This window comes from Athene noctua, chromosome 8 (assembly GCF_965140245.1).
Source record: "Athene noctua chromosome 8, bAthNoc1.hap1.1, whole genome shotgun sequence".
NCBI classification, from domain to species: domain Eukaryota; kingdom Metazoa; phylum Chordata; class Aves; order Strigiformes; family Strigidae; genus Athene; species Athene noctua.
The window spans coordinates 9,445,669-9,464,176 of record NC_134044.1 but is presented as its reverse complement, the minus strand read 5'-3'; the positions used below and the strand labels follow the sequence as shown (position 1 = coordinate 9,464,176).

The window sequence follows — 18,508 nt, the reverse complement described above, 5'->3', positions numbered from 1 at the left end:
TGTGGACTTTTTCCTTCTAGGCCCTCCATCTGCTCCCCAGAACCTGATTTCCAATGTCAATGAGACATCGGTGAACTTGGAGTGGAGCCCCCCCCAGAACAAAGGTGGTCGGGAAGACATCTCCTACAATGTGGTGTGCAAGAGGTGCGGTGCTGGCGACCTCAGCCGCTGCCGGTCCTGTGGCAGCGGGGTGCACTTCAGCCCTCAGCAGAACGGCCTGAAAACCACCAAAGTCTCCATTACTGACCTCCTGGCACACACTAACTACACCTTTGAAGTCTGGGCCGTGAATGGAGTGTCCAAGCAAAATCCTAGCCAGGACCAAGCTGTGTCAGTCACTGTGACAACTAACCAAGCAGGTAGGAATGCAAATGCATATTCTCTTCCTCTCTCTTCTGCCTGTTTTTTTAGGAAAGCTGTGATTTCCATTACATTTACCATTAGCAAATGAATGTAAGGAGCCCTAAGATGCGTAACTGGGTCAAACCCTTATTTTTTTGTTATTTATATGGTTAGTTTAAATTCTTTAGAGTTAGACAAACAGGGGGGTTTGACTCCTGTGGCTGGGAGCAGAGCTCTGCTGCGGCAGGCTGGGAGGGCGCTGGGGAGCTTCTGCAGAAGCAGAACAGCGCAGCTGCCCTGGGCGACGCGAGGGGACCGAGCCAGGGCCACCTGCGGCTCGGCCCTTCGGAGGGGAGAGCCTGCACATGGACACGAATGGGCCTTTGGTGTTTACAGGGGGCAAAAGACGCACTCGGGGAGGGCAGGACTGTGCTTCTGCCCCTTCCAAAAAGGGCTGCGTAAAATTCAAAGAAGGGGAATGCCTTGGTGCTCCCTTGCCTGCCTGCTCTCTCTCCTCTCCTGCAAAGCAATTAGATTCTGTCCCATTGTTAAATAAATACCTCCTTAACTGGCTGCTAACAACGTTTCAATTGATCAGAGCTGGCATTACTTTAGAAATTCTGTATGAGCTTTCATCTTCATGCGGGCTGATTTTTGTGTTTCACTCATCTGGGAGAGTGAAATACTATGTCTGTTTATACCTGATTATTTCAGATACCCTAGGTGGTTCTACTTTTTTCAGTCCCCTGTGCTTGACCTAATAAAGGCTGCTGCAGCAGATTGCAGTTCGGTTTTGATGATCATTTGTATGATTTTTTTTTTAATGACATGAAAACATTTCTTGTTTGCAGCTAGCTAGGCTTTCAAGCACAGTTGAATTTTTAATTTAATGCACACAATTATATACATTTGAATATGGCACTCTTCTGTATGCAAATTAGATATCCAGACTGTCAGACTGGCTACAAGACCGTCAAACCTGTTATCTAATCTCTCGCAGCGCTGATTGCCTTCAGGTCCCCCAGATGTTGCAGGCATTCAGCACCTTAGATCATAGTTTATAGGGTTATCATTTATTGTTAGACTCATAGTTTATAGGGTTATCATTTATTGTTAGACTTACAGTGTATTGGACAATATTAATATTTTATATTTTGATAGCACTGGACTATGTAAATATTTTGAATTCTGTTTCCTAGAAGATGCGTGTGAAAAAGAGTTCTGCATAGTCTAAATCTACAAATTTTAACTGTAGTCTGGAAGACTTCAGTATTAACAGTGAGACATACATACAATTTTGCAGTGACAGTTACAAGCAAAATTGTCAAGTCCACGCTGAAGCTCCGTTGAAAATCTGGTCCAGTGTTTTTTGTTCTTTACACATACAGTTGACATCATCCCTTTTAAATTATGAATCAAAAATTCAAACTATCACTTTGCCTATTGAAAAGAGGACTAATAGAGAACAGGGGCTATTACAGAGTCTTGGGAGAAAGCTGCGAGAGAATGCTGTCATATGCTATACGAAAAGAGAAGGTTGAGAACAGCAGCAGGGACGGTGTTTTTGTGCTATGAATGCCTAGCAAAGAGAGTATTTCTTGACTGATTTTGGCATGTGTAAGGATTAGTGGATGCATATATGCATGAATAAGTGAGTGGGATCCATCTACCGTGTGAAAATTCTACCATTTTATGCTTTAATATGCAAACTGAAATCTGATTGAATATGCAAATAGGAATTGATTTTGTTTATTATCCATGAGTAGCAGTTCTTCACATCAGGAAATTTGTATTTTTGCCAACATTTCCAATTTTGAAACATGCCCAGTCTATCAAATGCTTCAGAGGGCTGGAGAAAACTGTACTGGTACAAATGAAAATTAATTCCAAGATGCCGACATTATCCTGTTCTTCATAGGACTTTGTGTATTCTGCTGCATAGAAGATCTAAATAGAAATGTGTGGTCTAAACCTACAGATCTCGACTGAGATAAATAGTCCTCACATATGCAAATAATCCCATTGATTTCAGTGAAACTGCTTGCTTGAGTAAAGGTTTGTAAAGTTGGACCCTTGGGTTTTACAAGTACTGATCTGTTTAATCATTGTAAATGTGTGTCTGGGGTGCATTAAAATTCTTGTGCCACTCATTTTTTTTCACTATATTTCATTATAAAGAAATCATGTCATGATAGAGCACTGCCACAGGCTTGGTTCTGATCTTGTACCTTTCTTACACTAAGGTAAAGCTACCTTGGTTTCTTTGCAGCAATTTATAAATTCACATTAGAGCCAAGCTCCTCCTTTAAACACGCTCTTTCTCTCCTTTGCTAATAAAAATGAAACTACCAACACTGAAAATCTGTCAATGACTTTATTGGTTTTTCTACCTGCTTGTGCTTTTCAACATTTAATAGAAAAAATAAGTTGTTAATGTGGTTCTTTAGTTCTTTAGATATGAGCAATGCTTTTGGGTCATATTGTGGGGAATTTGCTGGAACTGTTTGCAAGAGGTACATCTTTGAGTTCAATTCAGTAGGGGTGATAAGTATTCAAGGGACCAGAAAATCCTTCCTCTTAACAGCAGCCTCAAACTGACCTTCCAAATATGCAGCCGTATAATCTGAAGAAAATATACCGAAATTTTAGAACACAGTTTTTGATGTCAGAATCAGAAATCTGAATATTTGTGTGTTTGCTTGCCCTATGCAAGGTATGCGTTTGGAGACAGGCAGAAAGCAATAAGAAATCAGTTACTGGTATATTCAGCACAAAATTGAAGAAATGTGTTGCAATGACATAAAAGGTGAAGTTGAAAGGCACAGGTGGTTTTTTGCTTGCTTTTGCCATTTTACTCCTGGAGATAATGAAATGAGGCAGTTTACTTTCCCCCTTTGTTTAGAAAATCTTTTCAGTTTCCAATACTGTAGAAAAATGTTTAAATGAAAATAAGCTTTTGCCGTTCAAAGTAGGATCAAAAAGCATTTGACAAAGTATTTTTCCTGCTTCCTTTGAAAAGGTCCTGGGTTTTATAGCTTCTTTTTTTTTTTTTTTTTTTTAAATAGAGAAGCTAAATTTCAGGCTTTGAACCAAACAAAAATTTATATCTCCTAGTGTGAAATACTTCGGTGTTGTGACATTTTAAGAATTTTGAATGGTGAATTCAGCTCGCTATTCTACATGTTTAGTATTTTTTTTTTTTTTTGAGATAGGAACTACCACTCTTTTCCCATATAATATTAAAAAAAAAATTTAAAAAGCAAAGGATGGAACGCTGAGCTGTTGAAACTTGGAGCCACCTCCCTTAGCACAATAAATACTGGGAAACGCTGATATTAAGGGTCTCTCTACCAGCAGTGGTGACTTTTGTGGCTTTCTGTTTTCAACCAGATGAAATCAGCACTTTGTCCATCTTTTTAAAATGTGAAATTTCAGGTGGAAGAGATGCAAACCAGCAATTCTCATGCGATGCTGCTAGGAGAAGCTAATTTCAATGAGAAACTCTACCAGGCAGTTGGCTGAATAGCTCAAAAATCTCTGGGCTCTATTTTTTTCCTGCTAAGGCTAATGCTGTGAAGCTGTTCAAAATTAAATCTCTCGGTAAAGACCTTGTTCACAGCAAGCGGGAAGCTTTTGGGTTTTTTTGAAGATTCATGGAACAATTTATATTTTTATTAAAGATAACAGCCGAGCTGTTTAGGTCTCCAACCTGACAGGCAGGTTCACTGCTAAGTTCGTCTGTGTGAATGTCCGAGGGGGCAGCACTGCAAGGACAAGGTTTTACACGGATGCTAAAGGCGTACTACAGCTGGGGAGTGGGGGGGGGGGGGGGGGGGGGAGTCTACACGATCTCTAAATGAGATTTAAAATCCAGACTCATTATGCTGCTTGCTTTGCTCCCTTCTTTTTGTTTGCGTTTTATGAGGGATGCGTGTCCTTCTTGCTCCTTTGCTTGTTGGAGTTAAACTGGTTGGTATTTCTGAATAAACAGACTGCCTGGTGATTTGTTACCTTGTTAGGTTACCTTGGGCTCAGTGTTTCCTTAAGTGGACCAGCACAGCTAGATGGAGGCAGGATGTGCCAATTAGGATGAAAATACAGTATAAATAAATAAACTTACTCTTTCTCCTATTGCATCAGACTGGATGTTTTCAAGCTGCCTGTGCTCAGGATCAAGAACTCATCTTTCCTATGGATATCTCAGGCTCTCTGTCCCATTTTTTCTTCTTTCTGTTCTCGGTCCTCTCCCCAGCTCCTTTGTCTTTGCAATCCCCCATACCTTGCCTGTCTAGCTGTCTGTTTGCCTGTCTCAAAGCTGCTTCATCTCGGAGGCAGAGCAGTGTGGCTGGTGGTGCTGCAGTCCTTCCCCCCCTCTTTTGTATGCTCCCCCAGTCCCTCACCGTCACTCAGAGCCCTGCGGTTGTTTGGTATCCATTTCCATGCAGGAACTAAAATGGGTCACGGTGCCATCAGCACTGGAGCATCGCTGAGAAGACCCACGTGAATCGAGTATTCTTCTGGGACAGGCTGCAGTTTGTGGTGACCAAAATGTAATAAACCTGAAATACCGACAATTCAGTGCAGGGAAGGAAAATGTTGACTGTTACTCAGTTTTCTTTAGCCTTCAGGTTTGTTTGTTGTTTATATTCTTAATTCCATTACTAAAAGGAGAACAGAATGTGAAAGAAAGATCCTGATCCTTTGAGGATTATTGTGTTTTAAGTTAGAAATGACAAGGGGGAAAGAAGTGGGAGTTATTTGCTTCCAGATGACTCACAAGTTCTACTGGACTTTTAGGTAGGGGAATATATATTCCCATTTTGTATTTCGGTGGGTTTTCTTTGAAAGCCCATGTTTCCTTTCAAATGCTGATTAGCATTCCTCACGTGTTGTACAGAACAGCACAGAAAATGCATATAAGGTCTTACATTCTGCCAGTGTGGTTTAGCTTGTGCAGAGTTAAATTTGCAGTCAGTAAAAATGCATGGATGTGCATTGCCCTTGGTCAGTGTGCACTCCTTATACCGACACAGTAATAGTTGCTCAGGCAGATCAAAAGCAACACATGCCAAGGCCAGGAAACCTAAGGTTTTCAGTATTTTCTTTTTAATGTACTACTTTCCTGGATATTTATAACTTATCTATGAAGAACTGCTCTGTAGTGAAACATCAAAAGACATTGTTAACTAGATTTCAGTCGCAGAGCTTTCTTTAAGTGACTGCATGAACACCCTTAAACTACTACTGGAAAATAAAATTAACGGATGCTTTAACGATTCATCCATCCATCTGATTCTCTAAACTCCATCCTGTTCTTTGAGTATAGTCCTGGTTTCAGTATAAGTAACAATAAATAATTTCTGTTTATTGAGAGTGAACATAACATTTTTTTATTTTATGTGGTGGTATTTATGTGCATATTGAGAATCTTATCAATAGGGAAGTGGTAAAAGAAGTTAATTTTGCTTTCAAAAATAGCAAGGTCTGTAGTTATTCAGACTGCTATAGTATTGTGCTCAGCTCTTTCAAAAATTTTCCTCTTTTTTTAATGCAATCCTGGTGGTGAGCTGTTTATTGTTGTATTGAAACAATAATTTTGAAGGACTGTATAACCCCAAGGAAGATGTCGTTTCCAAATAGCCAGAGAAGGAGCTCTGTGAACTTGGAGACAGGATTCATCATACAGTTGTGTCACAGTTTCACAGTCCCTCTAAAATAACATAAGCTGGCAAAGTAAGTAATTTTCTGTTAGAATCACAGAATCATTCAGGTTGGAAAAGACCCTTGGGATCATCGAGTCCAACCATCAGCCCTACTCTACAAAGTTCTCCCCTACACCATATTCCCCAGCATCTCATCTAAACGACCCTTAAACACATCCAGGGATGGTGACTCCACCACCTCCCTGGGCAGCCTATTTCACTCTTTCTGTGAAAATTCTTTTCCTAATGTCCAGTCTAAATCTCCCCTGTTGCAGTTTAAAGCCATTCCCCCTTGTTCTGTCACTAATCACCTGTGAGAAGAGACCAGCACCAACCTCCCTACAATGTCCTTTCAGGTAGTTATAGAGTGACGAGGTCTCCCCTTAGCCTTCTCCTCCTCAAGCTAAACAGTCCCAGCTCCTTCAATCGTTCCTCATAGGATTTGTTCTCCAGGCCCTTCACAAGCTTCGTTGCCCCCCTCTGCACTCACTGCAGCACCTCTATCTCTCTCATACTGAGGTGCCCAGAACTGGACACAATACTCCAGGTGTGGCCTCACCAGTGCAGAGTACTGTCACCTCCCTACTTCTGCAGGTCTGATTCTGACATCACGCTTCCCTAGTGCCTGTTGGGGATACCGGGAGGCTCATGTAGGTTAGCTCCCCTTTCACGGCTGGTGGGTTTTCCAGTCCAGCTCCCCGCCTGGCTTCCTTGGGTGATGCAAGGACAGGGTAGTGCTGGTGAGGTTCAGGATGTTGTGGAGGGCAGGATTAAGATGCTGGGACAAGCTCTTACTGGGTGAGTGTTTTGGACCAGTTGGAAAGCATTTTGGTGTGCAGCAAGTTGGACAGGCCAGCGTGGAAGCTGTGAAGGTGGGCGAGTTTGTGTCTTTGCCTAAACGGAGGAGCGAGTGGCACTCCAGATGCTGGACACAGCAGTACCTGGCTGTAGCCTTCCCAGACATCCAGGAGTCAGTTCAATTTTTTATTTTTATTTTTTTCAAAGTACTTGCTACTAGCATGGTCCCACCCTTTCCAGTTACTTGTTCCCTTCAGCCAAAGGATACAAATAGCCTGTTCCAGGAGTCTTTTTACAGGCACACAGACTCAGGAGGAAACTCGTGCATGTAGCTGGGTGTGTATAAACGGTCACAGCACTCTGGCCACGCAGTTCCCCACAAGCCTGATTTAAAATAATCTCTTGGCAAACATCTGGATACATGCCAGATGTCCAGAGTATGGGATGTGTGTATGATAGATACTTCTAGCTGCTGCATTCTTTTTTTTGTAAAATGTTAGGGTAATGGAAAAGGGGAGTTGCAAAGGGATGTTTTTATTTTGCTTTAAAAGTGTTTGCACTAAGGATGATGGATCAGCAGTCTCCTTGTTACTCAAATGGAGCTGTGTCAAGTGTGAATTCAATGAAGAGATTCACAACTACTAAGCAGGGACTTGAAAAAGGGGTGATTCGTGAGTGTGACACTCTGAGTGATTTGTTGCAGCAACTTGCAGAATTCCAGGCTAATTGTGTGCAACTTTCTCATTTTGAATCTAAACCAGTGTGGTTTCTAAGTCTTCACATTTATCTATTATAGCAGTACCCCCCCATACACACATTTTCAAGCAGAAGGGATGAGACAAGTTGTCAGCTGTTGTAGGGTTTCACCTGCTGTAATTGGTGACCTGCCTGGTTCTTCCCTCGCTTTGTTTCTCTGAGGGAGTTGTGTTTTGGCTTTTGCTGTCTGAAGACGTACATGGAAGGAAGTTACCACGAGGATTTCTGAAACAAACCAAATAATGTATTTTGGGAAACCACAGACCTTTCAAATATAAAGGCAGTGGGAGATCCAGAAAGAAGATAAGTGGTCCCAGTGCAAGAAATTTGGGAATTGCATGGAAGCAAACAGTTAGGAATACTTTGAATGGGCAAATTTCAGTGCTGAGCATGAGATTTCTTAGAGCCTTAGAGAGGTCATGTGTTGACCACTTCAGATTTCTTCTCCTGCACATTTAATTACGTGTGTAAGAGAATGTGTCTGAGAAGGGAGCTTCTCCAAGCTGGCAGCTGCAAGTGGGAGTTTCTTATTAACAACTCTGTGTTCTTGCAACAGGCTTTAACTGATGGTCTGTAATAAATGCATAGTTACAAGTATACGTGCTCCCGTCTTAAAAACAAAACCGGGAAAACTATTGTTGGGAGGGATTAAATTATTATTTTAAGGTAACTACAGCTCTCCACAAAGAAATAATAATTAAAATAACAACTGCCTGCTTTCTGGCAAAGCTGTCTGCACCACCCATTTCCATGAATTTGTATTCAAGGTGGGGGATACAAGTCTTGGTCGGAAGGAAAAAAAAAATGCTTTCTAAAGATCCTTGGTAAATAACTAGCTTCAGGGTTCAATGAACAGCTTAGACAAGATGCATGTCAGATAGAGCCAAGAAGTAATTGCAGCATTTAAATAAAAGTTTGGTCACCTTTTTAAAAACATCTCATGGTTTGCTATGGAAAATGGAGGTTAGTTACATATCCTCCTGGGGAAAAAGGCGTTTAATTTCAGGACTGGGTAGGATTGACCATATTTAAATTATATAAATTTACTTTTAGGAGGCATCAAATCGGATCAAATTCTGGTCTCGGTGATGTTGGTACAGACGAATAGTTACCAAACTGAAAGAGATGAAGATATGGTCCTACAGCTTTTATTTGCTCTGGACTATTTAACTGCACGTTGCCTTTTGCTGGCACTGCACTGACATTTCACATTTGTGAAGCTTGCCATCCAGTCTGAGTCCTTCCCTTAAACAATTGACAAGTAAACATTTTCATGTGGAAGATTTTGCCCAAGAATGTTTGCAGCTACCAAATGTTTAGATGGGCTTCTAAATTTTGTAGTTGTTTTTGCAGCTGACTACATTAATTGGACAGCAGCCAGAGAGACAGCAGAGTCCGGTCTGTAGTTGAGCAACAATAAAAGGCTTGGGAGAATTTTATCAAAGCTTCCATTAACCCCCTGCTGATGTCCTCAAACAGGATTTTTTTGAGAGAGTGGAAACACAAAAGCTAGGCTGCACAACTGCCCCTGTGTGTCCATTCAAAGATTTTAAATCCGCACAGTTACTAATTAAAATGCCATGCAGAGTAGCACAAATAAACATTGCTAGTCGTTGAAGCCCAAAGTTTCTGCACTAGCTCATAGTTTGGAGGGCAGGATGCTGAACTGACCCCATAAGGGTGGGTAAAGCAGGCTCTTTTGGTTCAGATAGTCTGTCCTCCTAAAAGGAGTTGCAAAACATGTGTCAAGTCCATCCATATGCATGAAATCATAGTCCCAGAATGCCATCCCAAGGCAGCCTGTTATTTTTAATTTATTTTTTGCATAGCATTGCATTAAACCATGAGGACTAAATAGAGCTGTGGCATGCCTGTTGGATCTTTATAATCATGTTTGCCAGATTTTGGCGGACATCAAAATGCTAAGCACACGAGTGAATACTGCTCCTTTCATTGAGAAATGTCACTTCAGATTTAGCCCCACGTGTGAACTGGTGTGCAGGGAGAGCTTTATTATTATGGCAGGGCTCCAGTGGGCTTCCCCTCCCAAACAAAGCAGGCAAATGCGTAGCCTCTATCTGCATCTGCTTGAAGGATTTCATGGCGTCTTCTTAGATTAAGGTAATCTGCCTTCATTACTAAATTCAAGAACCAGAGTCCCAGAACTCTTAGTAGTGCACTCCGAGAATGGATTCGAGGTCTCTGACAGTTGTGATTTGTAAACTGATAATAACAAAAGTTGATCCTGGGTTTGGATTTATTTTTTTTAAAATACAGTCTAGAGAGGTGTAGGAAGCTCAAGCATTTATATTTTATTCCTCTGGTCATTTCTATTTCAAAACATACCTTATGGAAAAGTCCTACGGTTAATTTAAAAGGAAATGATAACTTCTGTCGCAGACTTCTGAACTGTTCCTGCAGAATTAGTATTTTTATCTCTGCTATTGAATTCTATCACCTAGTCTTAAAAAGACAATCGACTGATTCTGATTTTTTTATTAAATACTTCTACTGTTCCATAAAATCTCTTTGGTTTTGTATGTATTAAAATCCATTGAAAGTATCCATGGATTATTACAGACAGAAAAACCGTTAAACTGTAATGTGCTTCAGATATAAATGTCTTTCAGTTCCATAGATTACTGAAGACTAAAAGGAAAGCACTGAAGTTTTTAATTATCTTTTTATTATTTTTCATTTTCTATGTGCCATTAAATAGTCCCATTCATAAATAATAGAATAAGACAGTTTTGACTGAGCAAAATAGGAAGGTATGGTGGGCTGGAAGAGATGTCTCATATATGAATTGAGTTTTGTGTGGTGTCTATTTATTTTAGCAAACAAATAAAGGCATGATCTCAAGACAACCCACTACAATGGCTCCCTGGGAAGATTGTGCTTGTCTTGATAACATACTGCGTTCTTTAAATCTGTCCTCTGAATCAGCCTCAATTTATCTTTCTTAGCATAAAAGGGAATGCAGATGGAATGGCTGCAGCCTCCCTTCTAGTTTATCAGGATATCATGCATGCACATAAATAAGATAGAAAGTGACTGGAATATGTAAGTGCCCGAGTGTTAAGTCCCGTCTTTTTCAGGCTCCCTGGGCACTCTGGGACAGGGTGGCCAAGCAGGGTCCTGTAGGGCCTGCAGAGATTTCTGGAGTCTCCATCGTACTTTAGATATGATGTGCAGATCCCGCGGTACCTTTCCCAAGAGCATTTCAGCCGTTTGCTTTCACTGCCGCCTGTGCGGAAGGTTAAAACTGCAATTATGCAAGTATTGGGAAGAACTGATCGAAGAGAGTGGACTGGGCTCAAAGGGATACTCCTTTAGCACTTCTTGCAGATGTGGCATTTTTCTTTAACCAGAGAATTTTTTTATTTATATTTGTTACACCAACAAGCTGCAAACATCCCAGGTTAGAGGGGCTCTGTAACACAGGAGTTTCCTAGCTTATTTTCAGTCTGACTGATTCTTAAATGGAAACTACCAGCTTCATCGGGATCAAATGAGGAGATAATCACATTTTTGGACCCGCTGATGACAAAACTGAATGAAAAACCAAACAAAACTTACAGGGAGGAGAAACGTAACAGTGAAAAGTGCTTTGCATGCTGTTGCAAGAAGAAATGGTTTTTAAACTGCAGATTTTGAATGAAGATTATATTTTCCCTTGCAGTCCCCATCCTGTGCCCTTCTCAGTTCCACCCTGTAGGTACCCTTTGGGGCCCTGGCCTCAGAGTGGAGGGGAGACCTGCTGCAGAGATCTTCTCATCAGAAGTTGGGGAGCGCTCTCAGTGTCCTCCAGTCTGCTACGAATCTGGGACTGAAAATGAAGGTCCAGACTCGGAATACAGACCCATATATGTGATTGCTGATCTAATTTGGGATTATTGTTTTCATGGGCTTTTATTTGCCTAGACTGTAGCTCAGTATTTCTCCAGGAAATAAACATGGCCGATTTCTTTGTACAATTTCAAATCTTTATAACCTCACGAGCCTATTTATTTATTTATTTAAGAAATTGTTCAGACTTTGTAATGGTACTTGCATTGCACAGGAAACTTTACCAATTATCTTTCTGACTGTTTTCCACTGAGGCAGCCACCTTTAATATTTAATTGCTTATTCCATTTGGGGTTTTTCTAATTGACACAATTTTTAAATGAATAATGCACTAGTTTTCAGTATCCGGCATAAAACCAAAATAATGAAACCCTTTTATAAGTTTAATTATGTGCCACCTATGATGTAATAGGTTACTGACATCATGAACTAAGGTTTTAATTTTAAATTTTATGTGTTTCAGTCAGCTTAAGACTCTTCCCCAGTTTGTCCCTCATTACTTTTTTTTTTTTTCTGAACAGCAAACTTCAAGTAGCTTTGCTTTTTGCAGCAATACTGTGTGCAGAATATAGTTTTCTCTCTCATTGGGTCTATTAATGATTTTTTAATTTCCTGAAGAAATCTGCCCATTGCAGATGAAGGAAAGGGGGCTTAATTCACTTCCACTGAAAGGACCTGGTAGAAGAGTTCTGAGCGTGAGAGTTAGGTGTGCTGTGGTCTGATTCTCTATGGTACTTTTCCAAAAGCACAGAGTATCTTTTGTCCCTGAAGAAAAGGAACTTTGATGGGTTGTATGGCAGGGTGTCTTGCAGCATTCTGGAAGAACTGAGGATCTCCACGTGCTGTCAGACCAGTGTCCTTCACACAGTGCTACTAACGTGAGCCCAGAAAACCTAAACCTTGATTCAATCTCAAGAGTTTCTCAACACCCCACAGGCAGAGATCGTATCATATTGAATCCATCTAACCTTTGTATAGAAGGTTCTTTACTGGTGTTCCATCTGAATGCTCTGGATATCAACTATAATTAAAATTTATAGGTTGTTCAAATGAAATATAATGACATAAATGCAAGCCTTCTGCACCAGCTTCTTCTGTGTGATTGAGCTTAAAGTAAATAAAGGTGAAGTTTCTTAACTCTGGTGACTTGGAAATAATTTATTACTTGGAAGTGTTAAGACAGGAATTGTGATTTTTACTATCAGGTGAGTCCTGGGTTTTGATTCTTCTGTGTACCACAGGCTCAGGAGGGCATGTTTGAGACCCAGCCTGCAGTTGCTTTTGGAGCTGTGTATCACAGTTGAAGTAAAATGTGTATAATTTTATTATCTTTTCTTCCTCCAAGATTCTTGCCGTTTCTGACTTTTGGTGATTGATCTGAGAAACCCAAATGGCAAAGTCTAACTCTCTGCTATTACTGTAGCACTTCAGAAGCCAGGATGAGACAATGTGGCCAAATCTATTTATTAAAATAGTGAATGCTGCTTTAGCAACATGAGTCATACATTTATGTATTTATTTTGTTTAGAAGATTCTTCAGTATTTCCAAAACATCTAAGTGGCGTATAGGGCAGAGGCTTTTATTTGTCTGGATATCAGAAAGGCTTTTAAGCATCCTTTCTTCCAAAATCTAATATTCTTAATGCTGAAAGTAAGTGACAATGGAAGTTATTTAGCACATATGCGTATATATCATCTAGACATCCATGTTTCAAGTAAATAAAAAGTAACTGTGCGGGAACCAAGGAGAACAGCATTAGGAGATGTGTTGCCTTGGGTACCAAATCACACATTTGCCCCATAGTGGGTTAAGCTTTATGCCAGAACTGTTGAGATAACCAACCATATGCTCAGGTGATAAGTATAAGAAAGGACCAAGGAGCAGAAATGAGGGTTTCTGTTCATAGATATAGAGATGATGCATCAGGTGAGAGCTGTCCTTTGCAATGTGAGTCAAAGGGTTGCCCTTTTGGGTTATTAACAGAGCAGGGTCAATATTTTCAGTATTGGTTTATGGATTGTTGATACGCTATTATAAGTGGTTCAAAAGCTGCACAGAAGAACTGCTTTGCAGGACACAGATACAGTAAGTTATTTTGTTAGTCCTGTACAATTTAAGAATAGCTCTATCCCCCTTGTCTGTTGACTCATGAAGTGTATGTGGACATGTCTTAACATCTCTGACTGTGGTCAGGAAGGTGGGAAAACGTGAGGAGGAGTAGCTGGATAGTTGACTTGAGGAAGGGCTTAGAATGGGATAGGGGTCTCATTTGGGAGAATCTGATGGATCTTTGAGGGTAGCTTTGATTTTTCTTGTGGAAGGGGCTAGAAGAGGAGTGGAAGAGTTAATTTTGAAAAGGCAGCTCAGCAGATCCTCCTCCTGTGCAGCAATACAAAGCTGAAGGACAGGCTATTTCTGGGGAGGAGTTAGCTCTGGTGGCTACCTTGGGCTTCCCAGGAGGAACAGCAGTTTGTGTAGGAGAGGTAGAGTTGCCCTGAGCAGGGGGTGGTAAGTGGGTCAGATTGCTCCGGACAACTTATTTTGAGCGGCTGAGGAATGCCCTGTTTCCAACATTATTATCTGTTTCAATAACTAGAGGTTATGGTCTCTCATTTGTCATTCTGGGCCTCTCCCTGAGCCACTGTATCCTGGGGTGCTATACATTGTGTCCCAGCATCAGTGGTTTCTGCTCTGGCGTCTGGGAAGTAAAAGGATAATTACAGCACATGCTTCCCAGAAGTGTTCAACCCAAATTTGGGTCGTGGGATCCTACCTCTAAGCGTGACGGGTCCAGGCCCTAAAGGAGAACTCTTGAGAGTTACGGCAGTCTTGGTCCGAACTTTGTGGTCCATTTTCTCTGCTTCTCTCAATCCGATACAATGCAGTGGAGCATCAGTGTTGGCTTCTTCAGGCTACAGAATTTATTGTTGTTTATATTGGGTCAGATTCTAACCTCAACTGCAGGGAAGAGTAACTGCAACGTGACCTGCTTTGTGACCAGCGGCTCCAAACCTGCTCAGGTCAGACAACTGCTGACTAATTCCCCGTCTTAACAAATTGCTTATAGCTCTAGAGTTTCTTAGAGCAATTCACAGTGCTAAGTATGCTCACTCTTCTTGTGCTAATCATTCTAGTTTAAGCATTTAGAAATGTTTCAGTGCTGGTTTTTTTAAGTGGTTGTAATGTTCAGACAGTTTTCCATAAATTGCTTTCTAACTGAAAGACTTGTTTTCCTGTTTGTTTTAAACTGGCATTCATACATACAGGAAATACACAGTATTCTGCCATGTTTCTGTTGGCAACTATGAAGTTATCCTTGTCAGAACATGCCAACAGGATTTCTTAGCAAGCTAGCAGAAAGAAAACAAGCAATTCTCAGACTAAACAGACCCTGTGCTTGAGTTGTAATACAGATCTCTTGCTAAATGCAATGTAGATTCTATAGTCTTTTGGTTTAAGGCAATCTTTGGGATTGCAGGTTGCAGATTCAGATCTCTGGAGTTACTCCAGACCCGCATTGCATTAGCTGACATCATTGATTTGGCTTTTAGAATAGGAGGGCCAGTACCTGAAAATAATGTATTGCTGTCAAGAGCTGGTCCTCAGAAATTAATAGCCAGAACGAACTGTCTCCCATGTGTGCAAAATCTTCTTCATCACCCCTGTCTCATTGCAGTTCTTGATGTAAACCACAGGGAAGTGTGGTCAGCCCGTTTGATCTAAATTAGAGCAGTTCTGGTATGCTGAAGCACTCTGTGCTAAAACTGACACAGAGCTGGATGTGCAACCCAGAAAATACACAGGCTCTTTGTGGATCCTCAGTAGCTGCTGCATGTCTCCAAGAACTGAAGCTGGTGTAGTGTGGTAAAAACACAGCACTCTAATAATCCTCAACTACTACTATTTGTTGCTGCTAACAGCCTGGGTTTTCTGTCAGGCTTTTGACTTGATACAAGTCAGAGCCAGCTTTTGTGGTTTGGCAAGATTTGCAGCACAGGTTCTTTTGGGAGAGGCAAAAAATGAAAAGTTTAAAATGGAGGAAATGTTTAAAACATAATAGTGCTGTGTTAACAGTGTTTAAAAATCTAATTTTCTAGCCCCTTTTTGAACACATTGTTACAAACATAGCTGGTCACTAGGTTTGAGAGCTTGTTGCTTGTTTTTCTCAGAGCTCTTTGTCAATGCTTGGGTTGTGGAGCTTAGAAAGAAAGGGAAGATCACCTGTGCCTGTCATTTTGGGATGAAGGTGTCCTACAAGAGTATCCTGTGGCCAAGCTGGTGGTTTTCCTGAGCAGAGTAATTTCTAGTAACAAGGGAAAGTTTAGTTCAGAAGTATTACGGCTGATTGAAGGGATTGAGAGAAAGAGGCCAAGCTCTGCTGTCACACTGCTTCACATTATGTTGGCCAGGATTTTCAAGTGTGGGTGGATAACCTTGGGCACTTTACTCTAGTGGTGTAGATTTAAAGTCTTTGCTTTAAATGCTAAAGCTTGAAAATGTTGGCCTGAATCTTGGCGTGTCTCAGTTTCCAAGCTGGGAGGTGTTCCTCACCAGTCGTCATTCCTGGGGGAGGGAGAGGCAGACGGTGGGAAGACAGAGGACTCGGGAATGTCTTGGGAGGCTTCCAGTGGCTTGGTTGAGCAATCAGGCCTCTAGATCCTTGTCCAAATCCTAACCTGGCCCAATCATCACTAATACAAATGTTTGTTCCACTTATACAGAGGGAATAATGAAAAAAAATATGCATGTGGTTAGTTTTTAAAGTGCACATCCAGCATGCAGACTCTTGCTGGTCCCTAGGAGAAAGGCATAGCTGTCATGCTAGCAGTGAAGAACAGGAATGCCAAACTCTAGCTCAGTTATTTGGACGTGCACAGACATCTAATCTGTTTGTGCACATAGGTTCACATGTGCAAAAGCCTTTTATGTGCTTATCCTTATGCACATACATGGTTTATGCATATGCTATGCATATGTTGGGAAATTTGGTCATGCTAAAATGCGTTCTCCTTTGTTTGCAAAGCCATTTGCCAGGAGTACTCAGAGCACAGGGATGGTGTTACTCAGAAAGAGGAGCATTTCTGCCTGGACAAGAGAGAGGAGTGGGTAAAAGGCCCAAGGGACCAGTGGGAAGCAGAACTGAACGCCAACGTTTTAGGAAAGAGCAGAACTGCTTTCTTCTTAATTTATTCTGGTACTTGTAACTAAATAGGGCTGGATACTTCTCCCTTTGCTTGATTTGAAGCCAGTGTGACAGCTAGTAGAGTAAGTTGTGCTCTTACATGAATAAAATTTCCAGAATCTGGCCCAAATAATGTAAGTTTTAGAAGTGATTAAAAATGTATTTGATTTTGTGTTGTATATTCTGGGAGGTTATTTGATAATATAGGTTACAAAATCCCATGTAAAAACCCACAATATTACAAGGCAAATATTCAAAGAGAAAACGTGAAATATTCTAGGTTCTCTTAAATGTGTTTTGTCCCAATTAAGAGAAGATCTTTTATTGTCTTGTTTTGATTTCTAAGAGGACTTTTCTTCAGTGTTAGATTCTCAGAAATACTATTTCTTTTTCTTTTTTTTTTTTTTTTTTAGTAATTAATAATGGAGTAGGCTTTTAGTATCTACCCTGGAAGGTAAAAACCCTTAATCACAGTAACATCATTAGTGCTTTCAAGCATTTAATTTTGATGCTTGACAAAGTGCATAGCCATTGATAAGAACAAATAAGTGTTGTTGTGTACAATTGAGAGAAAAAAGAAAAGCATGAAAACCCCTAAGCTTCAAGTAATTAAATTTAAATATGTTATTTGAATTTCGCTGAGATAATGTACAAACTGTGGGTATATTTTTCAATCAGTGAAAGACCCCTTGAGTAAACATGATCCATTTAAATTCAAATCATGGGGAGTGGAAAGTAAACCCTGCTGTGGTTAAGAAGGCATCTTCACTAAAACACTGGGCATTGTGTATCTTTGATATCTGAGTACTCATGTGTTGCAGTTTTATAAAGGACTGTTTTCACTCATGGATGTCTACATGCCAGAGACTTTATTGCATCTATTTATTTCCTGTTTTTTTCCTCTCCCCTCCTCTCCTAATTTGAACCAGTAATGAAACACTGACAGTGCTTCTGCCATCCTTTAAAGTGCCTCAAAACCGTTACAATTCAGCACTTACTAGCCTTGGGATACGGCTTTATGGCATTTGGGTGAAGTTTTTGTAGTACATCTGTGCTCTTTCTCTCTCTGTAGGCCGCAAGCTCAGAACCACAGTAATAAAACTACTAGTAGGTGTTTAATGGCAGGTTATTGAGGAAGTAGATAAAAGCAAATTGCAACATTCACATCAGTAGGGAGTGGGGTTTTTAAGGGAGAGGAACTGCTGAGCTTTGAACTAGGGAAAGTTACACTTGGTGCTTTTGTTCGAGGGGAACCCTTTTTAGATACCAGAATACCTCGTCATTCTTTCCTGTGAAATGGACTGTTCTGGTAGCATTGGTGCTTGGTATGTACAGGCTGAGCATGTGTGGCAGAAAAACTTGCTGTTGTAAGCAATGATGATTGAGAAACAAGTTTTTGCTTTGTGTTCTTTTCCAAATATCAGGGAGTAGGAGGAGGAACGTTCAAAAAGTGAAAGAAAAAGTGATTTCCCTCTCTCTTCCAAAACTATTATGTGATCTTATTGCTAAAATCTTAATTGTGTACATTACTATTTTTGGTCAAGCTGTCCTCCGTATGTTTTGTGTAGGAATGTGTATATATAATGAACAATTAGCCCATGCAGGTATAAGAGAAGATTATGTCTTTTATTCTGCTCATGATCAAAGCATCATTTTACAGCCTGTTACATGTTGATCTTCACATGAAATTGTGAAATCCCTAATAGGGCAATTTAAAGGCAAAAGGGAGAAGAACAAAGAATGTAAGTATTTTGCAGAAGCTCACCCAGAAGGTTGTGACTGCTGCCTGGAATGTCATGATGAGCTGGCAGTGGTGATGTCCTCTTTGTCCTGGACTCTACTGACCAGACTCTTATGCCCTTTTGGTAATGTATGTCC

General features: G+C 40.6%; 1 protein-coding gene across 2 annotated transcripts in view; it reads left to right on the top strand.

Moving 5' to 3' along the window:
* Positions 1-18,508, top strand: part of EPHA4 (EPH receptor A4) — a 107,722-nt gene that overhangs the window by 57,814 nt on the left and 31,400 nt on the right. For both annotated transcript variants that reach the window (XM_074912686.1, XM_074912687.1), the window contains exon 5: positions 21-359. In XM_074912686.1, the coding sequence (XP_074768787.1) occupies positions 21-359 (339 nt within the window). The remainder of the gene's footprint in view (positions 1-20; positions 360-18,508) is intronic.